Source organism: Triturus cristatus, chromosome 6 (assembly GCF_964204655.1).
Source record: "Triturus cristatus chromosome 6, aTriCri1.1, whole genome shotgun sequence".
NCBI classification, from domain to species: domain Eukaryota; kingdom Metazoa; phylum Chordata; class Amphibia; order Caudata; family Salamandridae; genus Triturus; species Triturus cristatus.
Window position 1 is genome coordinate 10,364,790 of NC_140589.1, and position 21,240 is coordinate 10,386,029.

The 21,240-nt window shown below is 52.9% G+C and overlaps 1 protein-coding gene across 1 annotated transcript in view; it reads left to right on the forward strand.

Moving 5' to 3' along the window:
- The window catches only part of PTCRA (pre T cell antigen receptor alpha), a 45,859-nt gene that overhangs the window by 15,181 nt on the left and 9,438 nt on the right, over positions 1-21,240 (forward strand). Inside the window, exon 4 of the mRNA XM_085609102.1 lies at positions 20,379-20,484. Within this exon, the coding sequence (XP_085465228.1) occupies positions 20,379-20,484 (106 nt within the window). The remainder of the gene's footprint in view (positions 1-20,378; positions 20,485-21,240) is intronic.

Below are 21,240 nucleotides of genomic sequence, written 5' to 3' on the forward strand. Positions count from 1 at the left end.
AGTGTCTGGGGCCTTAGTCTATGGAACCTCAGTCTCTGGGGCCTCAGTCTCTGGGGCCTCAGCCTCTGGGGTCTCAGTTTCTGGGACCTCAGTCTCTGGGGCCTCAGCCACTGGGGTCTCAGTCTCTGGGGCCTCAGCCTCTGGGGCCTCAGCCTCTGGGGTCTCAGCCTCTGGGGTCTCAGTCTCTGGGGCCTCAGTCTCTGGGGCCTCAGCCTCTGGAGTCTCAGTCTCTGGGGCCTCAGTCTCTGGGGCCTCAGCCTCTGGGGTCTCAGTCTCTGGGGCCTCAGTCTCTGGGGCCTCAGCCTCTGGAGTCTCAGTCTCTGGGGTCTCAGTCTCTGGGGCCGGGTCCTCGGCCTCTGGGCCTCCTTAGTCCATAGTATCTTGGGCCTCAGTCTCTGGGCCTCAGTTTCTGACCCACCCCCCAGGTCTCTTCAGACCTCATCCTCTGGAGCCTCGTCAGCCTCTGGAACCTCAGTCTCTAGGGTCTCAGCCTCTGGGGTCTCAGTTTCTGAGACCTCAGTCTCTGGGGCCTCAGCCTCTGGGGTCTCAGTCTCTGGGGCCTCAGCCTCTGGGGTCTTAGTCTCTGGGGCCTCAGCCTCTGGGGTCTCAGTCTCTGGGGTCTCAGTCTCTGGGGTCTCAGTCTCTGGGGTCTCAGTCTCTGGGGCCACAGCCTCTGGGGTCTCAGTCTCTGGGGTCTCAGTCTCTGGGGCCGGGTCCTCAGCCTCTGGGCCTCCTTAGTCCATAGTATCTTGGGCCTCAGTCTCTGGGCCTCAGTTTCTGACCCCCACCAGGTCTCTTCAGACCTCATCCTCTGGAGCCTCGTCAGCCTCTGGAACCTCAGTCTCTAGGGCCTCAGCCTCTGGGGTCTCAGTTTCTGGGACCTCAGTCTCTGGGGCCTCAGCCTCTGGGGTCTCAGTCTCTGGGATCTCAGTCTCTGGGGCCGGGTCCTCAGCCTCTGGGCCTCCTTAGTCCATAGTATCTTGGGCCTCAGTTTCTGACCCCCCAGGTCTCTTCAGACCTCATCCTCTGGAGCCTCGTCAGCCTCTGGAACCTCAGTTTCTAGGGCCTCAGCCTCTGGGGTCTCAGTTTCTGGGACCTCAGTCTCTGGGATCTCAGTCTCTGGGGCCGGGTCCTCAGCCTCTGGGCCTCCTTAGTCCATAGTATCTTGGGCCTCAGTCTCTGGGCCTCAGTTTCTGACCCCCAGGTCTCTTCAGACCTCATCCTCTGGAGCCTCGTAAGCCTCTGGAACCACAGTCTCTGGTTCCTCAGCCTCTGGGGTCTCAGTTTCTGGGGCCTCAGACTCTAGGACTTCTCAGGACTCAGTCTCAAGGGTCACCATGACCTCCTCAGGCCTCAGCATGTGGCGCCTCAGTCTCAAGTCTCTGGGGCCTCTTTGGGCCTCAGCGTCTAGGGTCTCAGCCTCTAGGGTCTCAGCCTCTAGGGTCTCAGCCTCTAGGGTCTCCGTCTCTGCGGCCTCAGTCTCTGGGGCATCGCAGGCCGCTGGGGGCCCCAGGCCTTCTCAGGCCTCGGCCTTTGGGGACTCTGGAACCTCAGTCTCTAGGGCCTCAGCATCTGGGGCCTCAGCTTCTAGGTCCACAGTCTCTGGGGCGTCCTGAGGCGAGTGTTGTAATGCTGTGAGTTACACTGGGAGTCATACTGGTGTGAGTTACTCTGGGTGCTGTAATGATATGAGTTACATTGTGAGTCATACTGGTGTGAGTTACTCTGGGTGCTGTAATGATGTGAGTTACACTGGGAGTCATACTGGTGTGGGTTACTCTGGGTGCTGTAATGCTGTGAGTTACACCCGGAGTCCTGCTGGTGTGAGTTACTCTGGGTGCTGTAATGATGTGAGTTACACTGGGAGTCATACTGGTGTGAGTTACTCTGAGTGCTGTAATGCTGTGAATTACACTGGGAGTCCTGGTGGTGTGAGTTACTCTGGGTGCTGTAATGATATGAGTTACACTGGGAGTCCTGCTGATGTGAGTTACTCTGGGTGCTGTAATGATATGAGTTACACTGGGAGTCCTGCTGGTGTGAGTTACTCTGGGTGCTGTAATGCTGTGAATTACACTGGGAGTCATACTGGTGTGAGTTACTCTGGGTGCTGTAATGCTGTGAATTACACTGGGAGTCATACTGGTGTGAGTTACTCTGAGTGCTGTAATGCTGTGAATTACACTGGGAGTCCTGGTGGTGTGAGTTACTCTGGGTGCTGTAATGATATGAGTTACACTGGGAGTCCTGCTGTTGTGAGTTACTCTGGGTGCTGTAATGATATGAGTTACACCGGGAGCCCTGCTGGTGTGAGTTACTCTGGGTGCTGTAAAGATGTGAGTTACACTGGGAGCCATACTGGTGTGAGTTACTCTGGGTGCTGTAATGCTGTGAGTTACACTGGGAGTCCTGCTGGTGTGAGTTACTCTGGGTGCTGTAATGCTGTGAATTACACTGGGAGTCATACTGGTGTGAGTTACTCTGGGTGCTGTAATGCTGTGAGTTACACTGGGAGTCCTGCTGGGGTGAGTTACTCTGGGTCCTGTAATGCTGTGAGTTACACTGGGAGTCATACTGGTGTGAGTTACTCTGGGTGCTGTAATGCTGTGAATTACACTGGGAGTCATACTGGTGTGAGTTACTCTGGGTGCTGTAATGCTGTAAATTACACTGGGAGTCATACTGGTGTGAGTTACTCTGGGTGCTGTAATGCTGTGAATTACACTGGGAGTCATACTGGTGTGAGTTACTCTGGGTGCTGTAATGCTGTGAATTACACTGGGAGTCATACTGGTGTGAGTTACTCTGGGTGCTGTAATGCTGTGAGTTACACTGGGAGTCCTGCTGGTGTGAGTTACTCTGGGTGCTGTAAAGATGTGAGTTACACTGGGAGTCCTGCTGGTGTGAGTTACTCTAGGTGCTGTAAGGATGTGAGTTACACTGGGAGCCATACTGGTGTGAGTTACTCTGGGTGCTGTAATGCTGTGAGTTACACTGGGAGTCATACTGGTGTGAGTTACTTTGGGTGCTGTAATGCTGTGAGTTACACTGAGACACATACTGGTGTGAGTTACTTTGGGTGCTGTAATGCTGTGAGTTACACTGGGAGTCCTGCTGGTGTGAGTTACTCTGGGTGCTGTAATGATATGAGTTACACTTGGAGTCCTGCTGGTGTGAGTTACTCTGGGTGCTGTAATGCTGTGAGTTACACTGGGAGTCATACCGGTGTGAGTTACTCTGGGTGCTGTAATGCTGTGAGTTACACTGGGAGTCCTGCTGGTGTGAGTTACCCTGGGTGCTGTAAGGATGTGAGTTACACTGGGAGCCATACTGGTGTGAGTTACTCTGGGTGCTGTAATGCTGTGAGTTACACTGGGAGTCATACTGGTGTGAGTTACTCTGGGTGCTGTAATGCTGTGAGTTACACTGGGAGTCATACTGGTGTGAGTTACTCTGGGTGCTGTAATGATATGAGTTACATTGAGAGTCATACTGGTGTGAGTTACTCTGGGTGCTGTAAGGAGGTGAGTTACACTGGGAGTCCTGCTGGTGTGAGTTACTCTGGGTGCTGTAAGGATGTGAGTTACACTGGGAGTCATACTGGTGTGAGTTACTCTGGGTGCTGTAATGCTGTGAGTTACACTGGGAGTCATACTGGTGTGAGTTACTCTGGGTGCTGTAATGCTGTGAGTTACACTGGGAGTCCTGCTGGTGTGAGTTACTCTGGGTGCTGTAAAGATGTGAGTTACACTGGGAGTCCTGCTGGTGTGAGTTACTCTGGGTGCTGTAAGGATGTGAGTTACACTGGGAGCCATACTGGTGTGAGTTACTCTGGGTGCTGTAGTGCTGTGAGTTACACTGGGAGTCCTTCTGGTGTGAGTTACTCTGGGTGCTGTAAAGATGTGAGTTACACTGGGAGTCCTGCTGGTGTGAGTTACACTGGGTGTTGTAATGATGTGAGTTACACTGGGAGTTCTGCTGGTTTGAGTTACTCTGGGTGCTGTAATGCTGTGAGTTACACTGGGAGTCCTGCTGGTGTGAGTTACTCTGGGTGCTGTAAGGATGTGAGTTACACTGGGAGTCATACTGGTGTGAGTTACTTTGGGTGCTGTAATGCTGTGAGTTACACTGAGACACATACTGGTGTGAGTTACTTTGGGTGCTGTAATGCTGTGAGTTACACTGGGAGTCCTGCTGGTGTGAGTTACTCTGGGTGCTGTAATGATATGAGTTACATTGGGAGTCATACTGGTGTGAGTTACTCTGGGTGCTGTAATGCTGTGAGTTACACTGGGAGTCCTGCTGGTGTGAGTTACTCTGGGTGCTGTAATGCTATGAGTTACACTGGGAGTCCTGCTGGTGTGAGTTACACTGGGTGTTGCAATGATGTGAGTTACACTGGGAGTCCTGCTGGTGTGAGTTACTCTGGGTGCTGTAATGATGTGAGTTACACTGGGAGTCCTGCTGGTGTGAGTTACTCTGGGTGCTGTAAAGATGTGAGTTACACTGGGAGTCCTGCTGGTGTGAGTTACTCTGGGTGCTGTAAGGATGTGAGTTACACTGGGAGCCATACTGGTGTGAGTTACTCTGGGTGCTGTAATGCTGTGAGTTACACTGGGAGTCCTGCTGGTGTGAGTTATTCTGGGTGCTGTAAAGATGTGAGTTACACTGGGAGTCCTGCTGGTGTGAGTTACACTGGGTGTTGTAATGATGTGAGTTACACCGGGAGTCCTGCTGGTGTGAGTTACACTGGGTGTTGTAATGATGTGAGTTACACTGGGAGTTCTGCTGGTTTGAGTTACTCTGGGTGCTGTAATGCTGTGAGTTACACTGGGAGTCCTGCTGGTGTGAGTTACTCTGGGTGCTGTAATGCTGTGAATTACACTGGGAGTCCTGGTGGTGTGAGTTACTCTGGGTGCTGTAATGATATGAGTTACACTGGGAGTCATACTGGTGTGAGTTACTCTGGGTGCTGTAATGCTGTGAGTTACACTGGGAGTCATACTGGTGTGAGTTACTCTGGGTGCTGTAATGCTGTGAGTTACACCGGGAGTCCTGCTGGTGTGAGTTACTCTGGGTGCTGTAATGCTGTGAGTTACACCGGGAGTCCTGCTGGTGTGAGTTACTCTGGGTGCTGTAAGGATGTGAGTTACACTGGGAGTCATACTGGTGTGAGTTACTCTGGGTGCTGTAATGCTGTGAGTTACACTGGGACACATACTGGTGTAGGTTACTCTGGGTGTAGTAATGATGTGAGTTACACTGAGTGCTGTAATGATTTGAGTGACACTGGATGTTCACATGCCTCTCCCTGGCACCTCGCATGGCATCCTGGACCCCAGCGGGTGGTAGGCCTCGGTGTTGCGTGTGATCTGGCGCCCATGTAAAGGTGGCCGTGGGCTCCATGCCACCCCCCCACCTCCCCCCCCCCCCAGCAGTGAGTTGTATAAAGCAGGTGACAGAGGGAACAGAGAGCAGCTGGTGCGGTTGTGGGCAGAGCAGATGGGCCCGGGGCATTCGCCGCTGCCACCTACTGTGTTCTGTGGCGTCCCTGCCGTTAGACGGTAGTACAGGGGTGGGTGGGTCACTGGGTGGGTTCCTGGTGGGTGGATTCCTGGTGGACTGTGTTCACTGTAGGCAATGCATTGTTTACGTGTCCATGTTTGGTCCTGGCCAGGCTCTTCATTCAGACATACCCGCACTTGGAGCATAGCTTCCAGAAGCCAGGGTAGCGCCTCCTCCCACCTCTGTGGGCCGTGCCGCTGCAGCTGTGTGCAGCTGTGTGCAGTTTGCAGCGGCTGGTAACATGCCCGCACACCAAGCAGGAGGGGGCAGGGCAAGGGTGGGGGTGGGGGAGCACCTTTTACCTTTACAGGCTCTATTTTTCATTAAAGTTGTTTTGACTCTAATTGAGTGAACACTGAGTGAGTTACAGAGAGAGCTTTGCGCAGAGTTCAGTCACTACGCGCTGTGTGAGTGCCGGGCTCCTGGGAGGCTGTCCTGGAGGGTTCCAGGCTCCTCGTCCCGGTGACTCTGGAGGCTTTCAAGAGGGCAGGTGGGGAGTCTGAGAGCAGCACTCACTCTGGAACGGTACTCACTCTGGAGCGGCACTCATTCCAGAGCAGCGCTCAGAGGCTCTCACTGTAGAGCGACACTCACTCTGGAGCTGCACTCACTGTAGAGCGGCGCTCAGAGGCTCTCACTGTAGATAGAGCGGCACTCACTCTGGAGCTGCACTCACTGTAGAGCAGCACTCACCCTGGAACGGTACTCACTCTGGAGCGGCACTCATTCCAGAGCAGCGCTCAGAGGCTCTCACTGTAGAGCGGCACTCACTCTGGAGCTGCACTCACTGTAGAGCGGCACTCACTCTGGAGCTGCACTCACTGTAGAGCGGCACTCACTCTGGAGCTGCACTCACTGTAGAGCGGCACTCACTCTGGAGCTGCACTCACTGTAGAGCGGCACTAACTCTGGAGCTGCACTCACTGTAGAGCGATACTCACTCTAGATTGGCACTCACTCTAGAGCAGCACTCATAGTAGAAAGGCACTCACTCTTGAGTGGCACTCACTTCATAGAGTCTCTCACTCTGGAGCAGCGCATACTGTAGAGCAGCACTCCATAGAGAGGCACTCACTCTAGAGCGGCACTCACTCTAGAGCGGTCCTCCCTCTAGAACGGCACTTACTCTAGAGAGGCTCTCACTCTAGAGCGGCACTCACTCTAGAGAGGCTCTCACTGCAGACTGGCACTCATTCTAATGCAGCACTCACTCTAGAGAGGAACTCACTCTTGAGTGGCACTCACTTCATAGAGTCTCTCACTCTGGAGCAGCGCATACTGTAGAGCAGCACTCCATAGCGAGGCACTCACTCTGGAGCGGCCCTCAAACTTGAGAGGCTCTCACTGTAGAACAGCACTCACTCCAGAGACACACTCACTCTGGAGAAGCACTCACTCTAGAGCAGCACTCACTGTAGAGCGGCACTCACTCTGGAGCTGCACTCACTGTAGAGCGGCACTCACTCTAGATTGGCACTCACTCTAGAGCAGCACTTACTGTAGAGCAGCACTCACTCTAGATTGGCACTCACTCTGGAGCTGCACTCACTGTAGAGCGGCACTCACTGTAGAGCGGCACTCACTCTGGAGCTGCACTCACTGTAGAGCGATACTCACTCTAGATTGGCACTCACTCTAGAGCAGCACTCACTCTAGAGAGGAACTCACTCTAGAGCAGCACTCGTTCTAGGGCAGCACTCACTCTAGAGCAGCACTCACTTTAGCTCAAAACTCACTCTAGAGTGACACTCACTCTAGATTCACAGAGAGCGCACGGCTGCCCCGGGCAGATGTTCACCTGGAGATGGACGCTGACTCCAGAGGTGACTCCTGCGGGTTGGGGTCCAGTCTTTCCTTCCTCTCCCCGCTGCCCTCCGACCTCTCCAGCTCCTTCCTCTGTGCATCGAGGTGAATCAGCGGGAGAAGTGTGACCTCGCTGTCCCCTCCCTTATCTCGCAGGTGTCCTTCCATGAGCCCTCCCAATACCAAGCAGAGCGGGACAGGGGGGTCAGAGAGATGCATGTGAGAGACAGATGGACATGTAAGTACCCAGCGGACCCCGGATACAGTCAGGACGTCTGTGGAGCAGAATCACTTCTGAAAGTTGCAAAGCGTGGCGGGGAACGGAGGTCTGGAGGAAACGAGTTACAAACTCTTGTGACGCTGCCAGAGAATGACTGCTTCCTACAACCTTCCAATGAACATGGAGGAGGCTCAAGGAGAAGGGACTCAGCACCACAGGCGTTCAGTTTCCCCATTAGATAAGAGGGGGTGCGTGAAAGGGAGGGGGCAGATCAGCATCATTTCTAACAAGACGTGGCGTTCTTGTCCTCTCTCCTGCGCTGGCGCACTTTAGGCAGCCATGCGCCAATGCACATGCCAGTGTGCCACGGTGCAAAGGGTGTGTGCCTTCGGAGAGGAAAGGGACCTTTCCAGCACAGCATCTATCCAGTAAGACTTTTCCCACTTTGTGTGTGTGCTGTACGGTGCAGCCTTTCTCCTTGATACGCCAGCCTCGGGGAGGCATATGATTTTGGTGCAAATTCCTGTCTACGAATGTTTGTAGCTAGGGATCTACAACACAACCCACGGGTAGTTGGAACATTTTCACCAAGTTTGCTTTTGTTATGAGCACAATTATGTCACTCCTCTGCAGCTTTCCAACTAATACCTGTCTGTGATTGACACCTGTGGGCACCCGTAGGCCCACCGCGGTGAGTATACGGGGGCGTGTGTGGCTGATGAACAGGGGGCTTTATAGGGACGACAGTGAAACCAGCCCTGCAAACTGCTCTCCCATGTTTTCATGCACTGATAGCGCCCCCCACTGGAGCGGTGGAGATGCTGCACATGCAAACATGGAGGGCGCGCTTTACGGCGTATTTTTACCTATTTTTTAAATGTCTCCCTCTAATTCACTATTGAGAGCAATGAGCACTGATCTGGCCTGTGATGTACTGTGTGACGCGTACTGCTTCTGTTTGTGTGAGAGGAGCCTACGCCATACAGATACAGCATGTAACACACACTGTTTGTGTTAATATAATACAAACTGCACTGAAGCGATGCACTGTGCAGCACATTGTTTCTGTAAATAGCACAGGAACCTGCAATAAAGCGATACGCGCAAAACACATAGGGGCATATGTACAAGCCCCTATTGTGAGAAGGTGGCCTGATAAATGCTGTCCACTAGTTATAGTGGGCACCTTGTATCAGTCCAAACAACCCCTTATGGTGATAGGTTAAAGACAACCTTTATTGAAAGCTATCCTAGTGGTAGCTATGGAGAGCAGACTTCAGGCTAAGTCTTGAAGGAATGTAAAGCAGCTTGTTTTACCAGTCTATAATCTCTTGAATGACCAAATGAAAGGACAACCACACCAGGTATATATTTAAAATATATGTATTTAGGATACAACACACCCCTCTAGTCTCTTTATGAGGCTGGAGTTCGAGGTACTTAATTTACAAGTTTCTTTTCCTTTGTCCAGTTTCATGCCAGAGCAGGGGCAGCTAGCCCCTGCAACCGGTTTGAACTGGACTATGCACAGGGACAGCAAATGTGCCCCCAGTGCAGGACTTCAAAGCACCAGAGAGTGCTCCTGCCCAGCCCCAATACACATCTGCCTGTCTGGGGAGGTGGTCACACCTCCCTTGGACAGGAAACCTATTGTCCAGGCCTCCCCTGCCGGAGTTTCGGTCAGCAGCAGGAGGCCAGACCCGTGTCTGTGGCAGTGGCATCCATTTTGTGATGCCAGGGCTTTAGAAAGTCCTACCGGGTTAGACCAGTGTGAACATGTTTCTCCCTCTAGAAGGGGGGAATGCTACCCCCGCTGCTAGAACTGGTGGGGGGGTAGTGTGAGAAGTTGGCCTGATAAATGCTGTCCACTAGTTCTAGTGGGCACCTTGTATCAGTCCAAACAACCCCTTATGGTGATAGGTTAAAGATAACCTTTATTGAAAGCTATCCTAGTGGTAGCTATGGAGAGCAGCCTTCAGGCTAAGTCTTGAAGGAATGTAAAGTAGCTTGTTTTACCAATTTATAATCTTTTGAATGATCAACTGAAAGGACAACTACACCAGGTATATATTCAAAATATATGTATTTAGGATAAAACACACCCCTCTTGTCTCTTTATGAGGCTGGAGTTCGAAGTACTTAATTTACAAGTTGGCAATCAACAGTAATAGCACAAATACACGTTTGGGCCCTAGGGGCGTACCAAACCATATACCAATAAAGTGGTATAAGAACCACGACTGAACTAGACACAAGGCCTAGAGCCTGTAGAATCGCTGGGACCCCAAGGAACCACCCAAGGTAGTGACACAGGGGACCCACGGGGACTGTGTGCAGTGTGAAAACATAACCGCGGGTTCCCGTTAGCTTCTATGGGCAATGTTGCGGTTGGAAATTTAAAGATTAGGGACACTTAGAATCGAGTCAGGACCAAACCCTTTTGGACTTAGGAAGTTCTAGGGCTAGCACCCACGAGAGCACCGGAGTACTTGTGTTACCTCCCCCAGGGAAGCCAGGTGCATAGGTGTCTTTTAGTGTCGGGTCACGTCGTCGATTACAATGGAAGCTGGTGAAGAACTGCTGCTGCCGTGAAGAGGAGAAGTGTCTGAAGAGATCCAAGCCTGGATCTAGGATGTAAGGAACCTGAAAGCAGAGAGGACAGAGTCTGGGTCACTTGCCAGTGACCGAGGGCAGGATGGACCAATGCCCACAGATGTCAGGTGCTTCAGGTGAGTTGATGGGTGTCTTGACTCGTCAGCCACGAGGTTCAGGAGGTGTCAACAAAGTCCTAGAGCCGGATTCGAGCTGTCCCACGAAGTCTGTCGAGTGCTGCGGTGTCGGCGACCAGATTGGACACAACAAGCCTTGACAACGGCAAGTCACTGGAAATCAAAGAAAGGACTGCGGTGCAGACCAGCAAGGTCTGAGGGACCCACCCAGCCAGGGTAAGTCGGAGCACATCTGGAGCAACCAGGAAAGCCCAAGGAGAAGAGGAGCTGCCTTCGTGGGGACCCACTAGCCAACGGGCTAGCGATCGCAAAGGAGCCTCGAGCAGTCACACTGGAACCCAGCCCACGGGTCACTCGTGGAGTGGAGGCCAGAGATCTTCGGTGCAGTCAATGCTCAAGGCTGGGGCTACTCGGAGCCCAAAGCAAAACTTCAAGGATAAACAGGAAGTTGATGTACCAGCAATAGTACGCGGTGCCCAGGGGTCAAGGTTCCTCGTCACCCACCATAGCCACGGGCCTCAGCTTTGCTGTGGACTCAGGGTAGCCTCGGGAAGTCAGGAAATCTACCTCTCATGATGCAGAGACTTCGGCGTCCAGCAGGAGCTTCGGAATTGCAGACCAGACAATTGCTTCTTTGGTGCCTTGGTGCACCTATCGCCACGGGAACATAACTTTTTGTGACGTTCCCATGGCCTTGGGGGCCTTGCCTTACGTACAAGGCAGTGTTGAGCCACTTAATATGGCTTAACGCTACATGGTTAGCGTGAAAGGAGCGTGCAGTGGGTGTTGCGGTGGGCGCTCCACCACAACACCCAATTTTATTTGACGCTACCCCCTTTGTACAAGGGTGGCATACATAGGAGGCAGCGCCACAATTAAGACCAGGAAAACCCTGGTCTTAATTTGGCAAAATGAGGAGAAATGCATTATTTCTCCTCGTTTTTGCTTTTTCCATGTGTGCTGCCCACGGCAGCACACATGGAAAAAGCAAAATGCCAACGTTTGTTTGTGTACAGGAAGGTGTCCCTACCTGTACATAAACAAACCTTTAAAAAAAAGCATTTCTGTCACTTTCATGTGTGCTGCATGAAACAGCACACATGAAAGTTACAAAATGGAATTTTAGGATTGTTTATGTACAGGAAGGGAGACCTTCCTACACATAAACAATCCTCCCCTGCACACAGACACCCCTGCACTCTGGTGCAAGGGTGCCTGCCTTGGCGCTAAGTTGTTAAACTTAGTGATAGACTCTGTACTAGACCTCGAGGGGCGTTATGTGGCTATAAAGGGACGACTGGTGGGTCGGGAAATACGCATAATTAACATCTATGCCCCCAACGTGGACCAGTCAGCCTTTATTGTAAAGCTGAGCCACCGCTTACCGCATTACCTGATGGGTACTATCCTGCGGGGGGGCGACTTTAAGAGTGTAAGTGACACACAACTAGACCGATCTCACCCGCCTCTCAGAACTTCACAAGCAGCGCACACCTCGCACGCTTTCAATACCTGGAGGCAGAGCTGGGGACTGATAGACACTTGGAGAACCTTACACCCACATGATAGGGACTACTCCGACTTCTCAGCGGTTCATGAAGTACATGTGCGATTAGACGCCTTCCTAAGCTCAGCAGTTGTGCACCGCCACGTCATAGCCGTGGAATACCTAGCCCGCGCAATATCCGACCAGAACCCACTCGTCCTGTCTCTAAAGTGGCGTCACCCCCTGTCAGCGCTCCCTACAAGGCGACACCCACCAGACACCATAGAGGAACAGGTCTTCTGGGAAGAGATCAGGGGGGAAATAAGGCATTTTTTTACAGCCAATGCGGTGACGGCTTCCCTGACGAACGTGGAGTGGGATGCTTTAAAGTGGTCCTGAGTGGTTAATGTATCACGCGCACCATGGGGGTCAGGTGAGTCCTTCTGGGGGAACTAGAGGGGGCAGAGGCGGCTCTCAGAAAGTTGGAACGCGAGAGACCAGGGTGCCCGGCGTTGCAGCAGGCACTGCTGGAGGCCAAGGAGGAAGTCGCAAAACAGACTGAAAGACTCAGGTGTTTTGACTATAAAAAATAGTTGGAGCCCACTCATGCTGAGCGAGACAAATCAGGGTCCCTCCTAGCGTGGCTGGTAAATCCAGTGAGTAGGAGTTCGCCTCTAGTTGAAATTGAGGATGAGGAGGGCATCAGGCACTATGCACAGACAGTGATTAACGAAACCTTTGCCCGTTACTATGCAAAGCTGTATAGGAGTTCGCATGCAGACGATTTCACGGGTGCACGGGGATACCTTTCAGACCTGCGCAAGGCGCGGCTGACCCCAGAGGAGGTGGAGGAATTGGGCATGGATATCACACTACGAGAGGTGCGCATCGCCATCGTAAGTATGGCTAGGAATAAGACACCGGGCACGGATGGTCTCCCGGCTGAGTTCTACGCAACTTACATGGACGAGCTGGCACCCCGGCTGGTTACGATGTACCAGGAGGCCCGAGACGCGGGAGTGTTGCCTGAGCGTGCTAGAGAGGCTCTTATTGTACCGGTGCTCAAACCTGTGAAAGAGCCGCATGATTACACGGCAAACAGGCCTCTATCCATGCTGAACATGGATGACAAAAGCCTCGCGACGCGCCCTCTCCCCCACATGCCAGGATTAGTCCACGTAGATCAGGCAGGGTTCATTCCAGGATGGAACACGGCCATAAACATCAGACGCCTCCTTACTGTTATGGGCTCCGGCGGGTACGACCAGCAACAAGCGGCCGTATTTGCAGTAGACATTGAAAAGACCTTTGACAGCCTAGAGTGGCCCTATCTTTATGCAGTCTTCGCTAAGATGGGACTAAGAGGATGTTTTCTTGACTGGGACCGACTCCTATATGCGGCTCCCACAGCCCGGGTCAGTACGGGTAAGACCATCTCACCTAGGCAGACGGTGGAGAGAGGCACGAGGCAGGGATGCCCGCTCGCTCCAATCCTGTTCGCACTAGCCATGGAACCGCTGGCGTGCAGGGCCCAAAGTGTACAGGACTTTAGTGGCCTGGGGATGGATGCAGGGCAGCATTTCATGGCTTTATATGCGGATGATCTGTTTCTGTTCCTCAGTAATACGGCAGGGGACCTGAGTGGAGCACGAAACCTGCTAGCCCGCTTTGGGACAGTATCTGGCCTTAATGTAAAATCCAGCTTGTACCCTATCTCGCCCCACTGTTCCCCCACCGCCCGCGCTGGAGCTCCTGAAATGGGAGCCATGCTGCCTACAATACCTAAGAGTAAAAATATATCATGAGCCAGCAGACCCGCTAGAAGGCAATGTGGGCAGAGCAATCAGATCAGTGAAGGCTGCGATGGATTTCTGGGGAACGCTGCCGCTGTCGGTGGCCAGGAGAGTAGCTGTCCTCGAGATGGTTGCACTCCCACGCCTACTGTACTACCTTGTGACCCTCCCGGTGTGGATCCCACGGGCCACATTCAAAGACCTCGACTCAGCAATCACGTCGATCCTCTGGGGGGCGGGCGTAGGAGAGGTGCACTGACTTCCCTACGGCGCTCTACGGCTGAAGGGGGCTTAGCGGTTTCTGACTTCAAGGGCTATTATATAGCTGCTCAGCTGTACTGGCTGATTCAATGGCTGGCGGCAGATCGAGACCCGGAACGAGAGCAGTGCTGGGCTGCACCGAACACTGCAACCCTCGTGAAGATCCTACTTCGAGTGCAGCGGGATACATCCGCGGACGCCATGGAGACTAGGGTGGTGGTGCACTGCTGGGCTAGGTACTTGAGGAGCGCAGGCGTCAAGACCCCCTACTCGCCGGACATACCCATCACGCTGTTGCACTATCTACGGCAGGGAGAGTACTGGACAGGGCTGGAGGATTGGGTGGAGGCAGGGCTGAAGATGCTAGGAGACCTATACCTGTACTGTGCGCTACTACCATTTGAAGAGCTGAGAGCTGCGTATGACTTACCGGGAGGTCACTTCCTGAAGCATAGGGCCCTTGCGAGAGGGATTGGTTGTTACTGGGGAGGTGGAGACGCTGAGCCGCGGGCACTAGCAGGGTGCAGATACGTGGTGGTTTCTGCGGGAAGAATCAAAACAGTATCATGCCTTTATAAGGCTATGAAACAGGATATACAACAGCCGCTAGAGCACTTGCGACTACAATGGGAGGAAGATTTAGGTCAACAGAAACCAGAGGTGGAGTGGGGTAGGATCCTAGAGCGTACTCCGAAGGTCTCCAGGAATGCGAGGTTTAAATTAATTAATTTCTACGTCTTGCATAGGGCGTATCTTACACCGTCCAGAATCAGGAGATACTTTGGCACGGATACGGCAGCGTGTCACGATGCGGAGAAAGGGAGGCGCACATACTTCACATGTTCTGGAACTGCCCCACGCTTCAACTCTTCTGGGGGGAAGTAAGACAAGTAGTGGGTGAACTCATTTACAAGGACCTCCCCCATACCCCAGAGCACTTCCTACTAGGATGGTTCCCCCACACGGCTAAAAATAAGACCACTGGGAAATTCCAAGATTTGGCATACGTACTAGCTAAGAGAGAAATAGCTAGATATTGGACGGTGCCGGGAGGGCCTAAGCTTACCTTCTGGACAAGAGAGTTAGAGAAGTGGGCAAGGGGCGGCAAGCTGGATAGAGCCAGAGCGTGAGAAGGACTAGTGAATGAACTACTCGCTAGGAGGCAGAATAGTGATAGTGAGGCGAGCACTCCGCAACCCGCAACCCCAGGCCAACATATATTGTTTCTGTTAATAGCCTTATAACTTCACTGCAGTGATGATCTGTGTAAAACTAATTGTTTCTGTTATAATCACAGGAACCTGCACCAAAGCGATGTGCCGTGTAACACACCCTGTATCTGTTAATACTGCAGTAACCTGTGCCGAAGCGATGTAACACACCCTGTATCTGTTAATACTGCAGTAACCTGTGCCGAAGCGATGTGCTGTGTAACACGCCCTGTATCTGTTAATATTGCAGTAACCTGCACCCAAGCAATGTGCCGTGTAACACGCCCTGTATCAGTTAATACTGCAGTAACCTGCGCTGAAGCGATATAACACGCCCTGTATCTGTTACTACTGCAGTAACCTGCGTCGAAACGATGTAACATGCCCTGTATCTGTTAATACTGCAGTAACCTGCGCCGAAGCGATGTGCTGTGTAACACGCCCTGTATATGTTAATACTGCAGTAACCTGCGCCGAAGCGATGTAACACGCCCTGTATCTGCTAATACTGCAGCAACCTGCGCCGAAGCGATGTGCTGTGTAACACACCCTGTATCTGGTAATACTGCAGTAACCTGCGCCGAAACGATGTAACACGCCCTGTATCTGTTAATACTGCAGTAACCTGCTCCGAAGCGATGTAACACGCCCTGTATCTGTTAATACTACAGTAACCTGCGCCGAAGCGATGTAACACGCCCTGTATCTGTTAATACTGCAGTAACCTGCGCCGAGGCGATGTAACACGCCCTGTATCTGTTAATACTGCAGTAACCTGCGCCGAAGCGATGTAACACGGCCTGTATCTGTTAATACTGCAGTAACCTGCGCCGAGGCGATGTAACACGCCCTGTATCTGTTAATACTGCAGTAACCTGCGCCGAAGCGATGTGCCGTGTAACACATTTAGGGCCTTATTTATGAAAAGTGTTGCATCGCTGGGGTGAAACAGTGATGCAACACTTTTCAGTGCGCCCTCCTTGCAACACCATGGAAGCGCTGTATTTACACTACGGCCCTGCATGTCGCAAGGATTTACAGATACATCAGGAATCCTGACGTATCTGTAGGTGCAAACAAGGTGCATTGCTGGAGTGTGTCTGGAAACAGATGCAATTCCAGCAATGTGTCATTTCACATGGGGCCTGTGTCACCCCTTACACCTGCTACGAGCAGGCCTAAGGATTTGACGCATTGAGGTCTTAGAGGTGTCGCAGTGAAATCTCAAAGATTTCACTGCGCCACTTCTATGAGGCTTTTCTGCGTCGGAACGCCCTCCCTACATACAGTATACCTGATGCAGGTATAATGTAGCGCACAGGTGTGTAAAGTGAGGCATCTGTCTAAATTCGTCACTTTGTAAATATGGAGCAGTGTGGCACATTTTTTATGCTGCAGTGTCACAAAAAGGGGCACAACGGCGGCGTAAGGGCCTCACAATGAGGCCCCCTGTGCCTGTTAATGCTACAGTACCCCGCACCAAAGCGATGCACCGAGTATCACACCCTGTGCCTGTTAATGCTGCAGTACCCTGCACCGAAGCGATGCGCCGTATAACATACCCTGTGTTTGTTAATGCTGCAGTACCCTGCACCAAAGCGATGCGCCGTCTATCACACCCTGTGTCTGTTAAGGCTGCAGGACCCTGCACCGAAGCGATGCGCCGTGTAACACACCCTGTGCCTGTTAATGCTGCAGTACCCTGCACCGAAGCGATGTGCCGTGTAACACACCCTGTGTTTGTTAATGCTGCAATACCCTGCACGGAAGCGGTGCGCCGTGTATCACACCCTGTGTCTGTTAATGCTGCAGTACCCTGCACCGAAGCGATGTGCCGTGTAACACACCCAGTGTCTGTTCATGCTGCAATACCCTGCACCGAAGCGATGCGCCGTGTATCACACCCTGTGTCTGTTAATGCTGCAGTACCCTGCACCAAAGCGATGCACCGTGTATCACACCCTGTGTCTGTTAATGCTGCAGTACCCTGCACCGAAGCGATGAGCCGTGTATCCCACCCTTTGTCTGTTAAAGCTGCAGTACCCTGCACCAAAGCGATGCGCCGTGTATCACAGCCTGTGCCTGTTAACGCTGCTGTACCCTGCACCGAAGCGATGCACCGTGTAACACACCCTGTGTCTCAAGCAATCAAGAGTTTGTTAAGTGTGACTACTCACCCGTAAGGGTCTCAAGGAGCTGGGGGTTATGGGGTGCAGGTTCCGGTCCATCAAGGAGGGGGGTCAGTCGAAGAGCCAGGTCTTGAGGTCTCTTACGAAGATGGGAAGTGATGTTGTCTGTCTGAGGTGGAGCGGAAGGGCGTTCCAGGCTTTGGCCTCGAGGAAGGAGAAGGAGCGGCCTACCGATCTGTTTTTTCTGGTGTGTGTGACCATGGCGTAGGAGAGCTGGGCTGATCGTAGGGTCCTTTGGGGTGCGTGGAATTTGAGTCGGCTGTTAAGGTATGCTGGTCCGGTGTCATGGGGGGCCTTGTGTGCGTGGGTGAGCATCTTGAAGGTGACTCTTGCCTCGATGGGGAGCCAGTGGAGTGTGCGCAGGTGCTGGGAGATGTGGCAGTGTTTTGGCAGGTTGAGGACAAGTCTTGCGGCAGCGTTTTGGATGTTCTGTAGCTTGCGGGTGAGGTTTTTGTTTATTCTGGGGTAGAGTGCGTTGTCATAGTCGAGTCTGCTGGTGACGAGGGTGTGAGTGACGGTCTTTCTGTGCTCGCGGGGGATCCATTTGAAAGTGTTACGTAGGAGGCGGAGGGTGTGGAAGCAGGAGGACGCGACTGAGTTGATCTGGCTGTCCATTTTGAGCTCGGAGTCCAGGATGATTCCCAGGTTGCGTGCGTGGTCCGTGGGAGTGGGCGGGTTTCCGAGGGCGGGGGGGCAGCATGTGTTGTTCCAGGCGTTGGGGTTTGGGCCCATGAGGAGTACTTCCGTCTTGTTGGTGTTAATTTGTAGGCAGCTGTTTCTCATCCATTTGGCAACGGCTTCCATGCTTTCTCGAAAGTTGTGTCTTTCGGTGTTGGGTTCGTTGGATAGGGAGAGGATGAGTTGGGAACCTACGGACTCAACATCTGCGTATGACACGATGTTGAGTCCGTAGGTTTTGACGATGGGGCGAATGGAGCCATGTAGACGTTGAAGAGCGTCGGGCTGAGGGAGGATCCCTGAGGGACTCCGCAGGTGGTTGGTGTGGGGTCCGAGAGGAAAGGAGGGAGTCTGACCCACTGCGTTCTGCCAGAGAGGAAGGAGCTGATCCAGTCGAGGGCCTTGTCATGGATCCCTGCATCGTGAAGTCTGCATCTTAGGGTGCGGTGGGAGACTGTGTTGAATGCTGCTGAGAGGATGAGGAGGATGAGGGCTGCTGTTTCTCCTTTGTCTAGTAGGGTGTGGATGTCGTCTGTTGCGGCGAGGAGGGTGGTTTCCGTACTTAGGGCCCGATTCACAGAACTAACTTAAGACTAAATCCTAAACTTACTACCATTTTGAGTATTCACAGCAGGCACTTACTGCTTTTGGTATTCACAGAATGCACTTACTACTTTTGGTATTCACGGAATGGATTTACGACTACTAACTTTACGTCCACACTTGGGCCGGAAATTCCCAGGGGCGGAGCTTCTGGCCCGGAGGCGGGGCTCCCGGGCCAGAGGCGGAGCATCCGGCCCAGAGGTGGAGATTTTGGCCATGGCTACATGTCCGCCACTGGCCGGAATCCCCACCTCCGGGCCGGAAGCCCCGCCTCCGGCCCGGAAGCCCCGCCTCCAGGCCGGAAGCTCCACCCCCCAGGCCGGAATTTCCGGCCGGAGTGCGGACGTAAAGTTAGTAGTCGTAAATCCATTCTGTGAATACCAAAAGTAGTAAGTGCATTCTGTGGATACCAAAAGTAGTAAGTGCATTCTGTGAATACCAAAAGTAGTAAGTTTAGGATTTTGTCTTAAGTTAATTCTGTGAATCGGGCCCTGTGTTTTTTCTGAAGCTGGATTGGGAGGAGTCGAGGATGTTGTGCTCTTCGATGAATGTGGGGAGTTGGCTATTGATGGCTTTCTCAATGACTTTCGCAGGGAATGGGAGCAGTGAGATGGGTCTGTAGTTTTTGAGGTCAGTGGGGTCCGCTGAGGGTTTCTTCAGGAGATGGGTTGACCTCGGCGTGTTTCCAGTCATCGGGGATGTCTGTTGTCTGTTAATGCTGCAGTACCCTGCACCGAAGCGATGCGCCTTGTATCACACCATGTGAGGCAGATTTACAAGCCCCTTACACCACTTTTGCGTCACTTTTCCCATGTTAAATGTGATGCAAAAGTGGCGCAAGGGGCTTGTAAATATGCCGCTGTGCCTATTAATGCTACAGTACCCCGCACCGAAGCGATGCGCCGTGTATCACACCCTGTGCCTGTTAATGCTGCAGTACCCTGCACCGAAGTGATGCGCCGTGTATCACACCCTGTGCCTGTTAATGCTGCAGTACCCCTCACCGAGGCGATGTGCCGTGTATCACACCCTGTGCCTGTTAATGCTGCAGTATCCCGCACCGAAGCGATGCGCCGTGTATCACACCCTGTGCCTGTTAATGCTACAGTACCCCGCACCGAAACGATGCACCGTGTATCACACCCTGTGCCTGTTAATGCTGCAGTACCCCGCACCGAAGTGATGCGCCGTGTATCACACCCTATGCCTGTTAATGCTGCAGTACCCGCACCGAAGCGATGCGCCGTGTATCACACCCTGTGCCTGTTAATGCTGCAGTACCCCGCACCGAAGCGATGTGCCGTGTATCACACCCTGTGCCTGTTAATGTTGCAGTACCCTGCACCGAAGTGATGCGCCGTGTATCACACCCTGTGCCTGTTAATGCTGCAGTACCCCGCACAGAGGCGATGTGCCGTGTATCACACCCTGTGCCTGTTAATGCTGCAGTACCCCGCACCGAGGCGATGTGCCGTGTATCACACCCTGTGCCTGTTAATGCTGCAGTACCCGCACCGAAGCGATGCGCCGTGTATCACACCCTGTGTCTGTTAAGGCTGCAGTACCCTGCACCGAAGCGATGCACCGTGTATCACACCTTGTGCCTGTTAATGCTGCAGTACCCCGCACCGAAGCGATGCGCCGTGTATCACACCCTGTGCCTGTTAATGCTACAGTACCCCGCACCGAAGCGATGCACCGTGTATCACACCTTGTGCCTGTTAATGCTACAGTACCCCGCACCGAAGCGATGCGCCGTGTATCACACATGGCTTCCATCCACGCCAGGAGCGAGCACCTCCACACTGGACCTTGTAACACCTACTCTTTCTGTTCTCAGACACCCAGACCAAGCTCGACCTCTTCCTGGTATCAGTCATGAGGCTCCTGCTGCTGAAACTGCTCATATATGACTGTCTGGTGACCTGCGGCCTCGCGCTGAGGAGGTGAGGAGACGTGTTTGTTTCAGACATGCAAAGTCACACCAGAGAAGGCTGTGCTCTGGCGTAGCAAATAATGTTATTAGAATATGTTACTTGCAATGTCTTTTTTGGGGATTCTAATGTCATGACGAGTCTTTTGGAGTTTGCAGCATCCTTCAGCTTACGTTCTTTATATTTCTGCAATTTGGGTCTCATTTCACAGCCGAGTTTGCTAAGTTCTGGTCGTTGGGGTAATCCAGAAGTCTGCCTGAGATGTTGTTTGCACATAAATGATATCTCTAACTCCCGGCCTGATGTGCAATGCATCTTTGGGGTAGTAAAGCCGGCAGTGTGCAGACAGTAAGCTTTGCAGCCTCAGCAAGGCAAGGTGCAGTGCAAACCGCAGGACTGTGAGCGGGAAAGGACCTCAGCGCGCTCACACAGCACGGACAGTTCTCGCCCTGGCTCCAGCCGTCTCTGAAGCTGCCCTCCTGGAGTCTGGTACCTTGAGGGCATCAGGCCTGGGGCAGACAAGCCAAGCCCAGAGGTGCAGACACGACCCCTGATTTGATTGTGCCACTGCACGGCCAGCGACAGGCTCTTGTCTCCTGGTAGTGCCCTCACATACAAGATGTGCCCATGCAGTGCCACTGCACGGCCAGCGACCGGCTCCTGTCCCCATGTAGTGCCCTCACATACAACATATGCCCATGCAGTGCCACTGCACGGCCAGCGACAGGCTCCTATTGTCGCAGTCCAACGTCCTCAGGGTCGCACGAT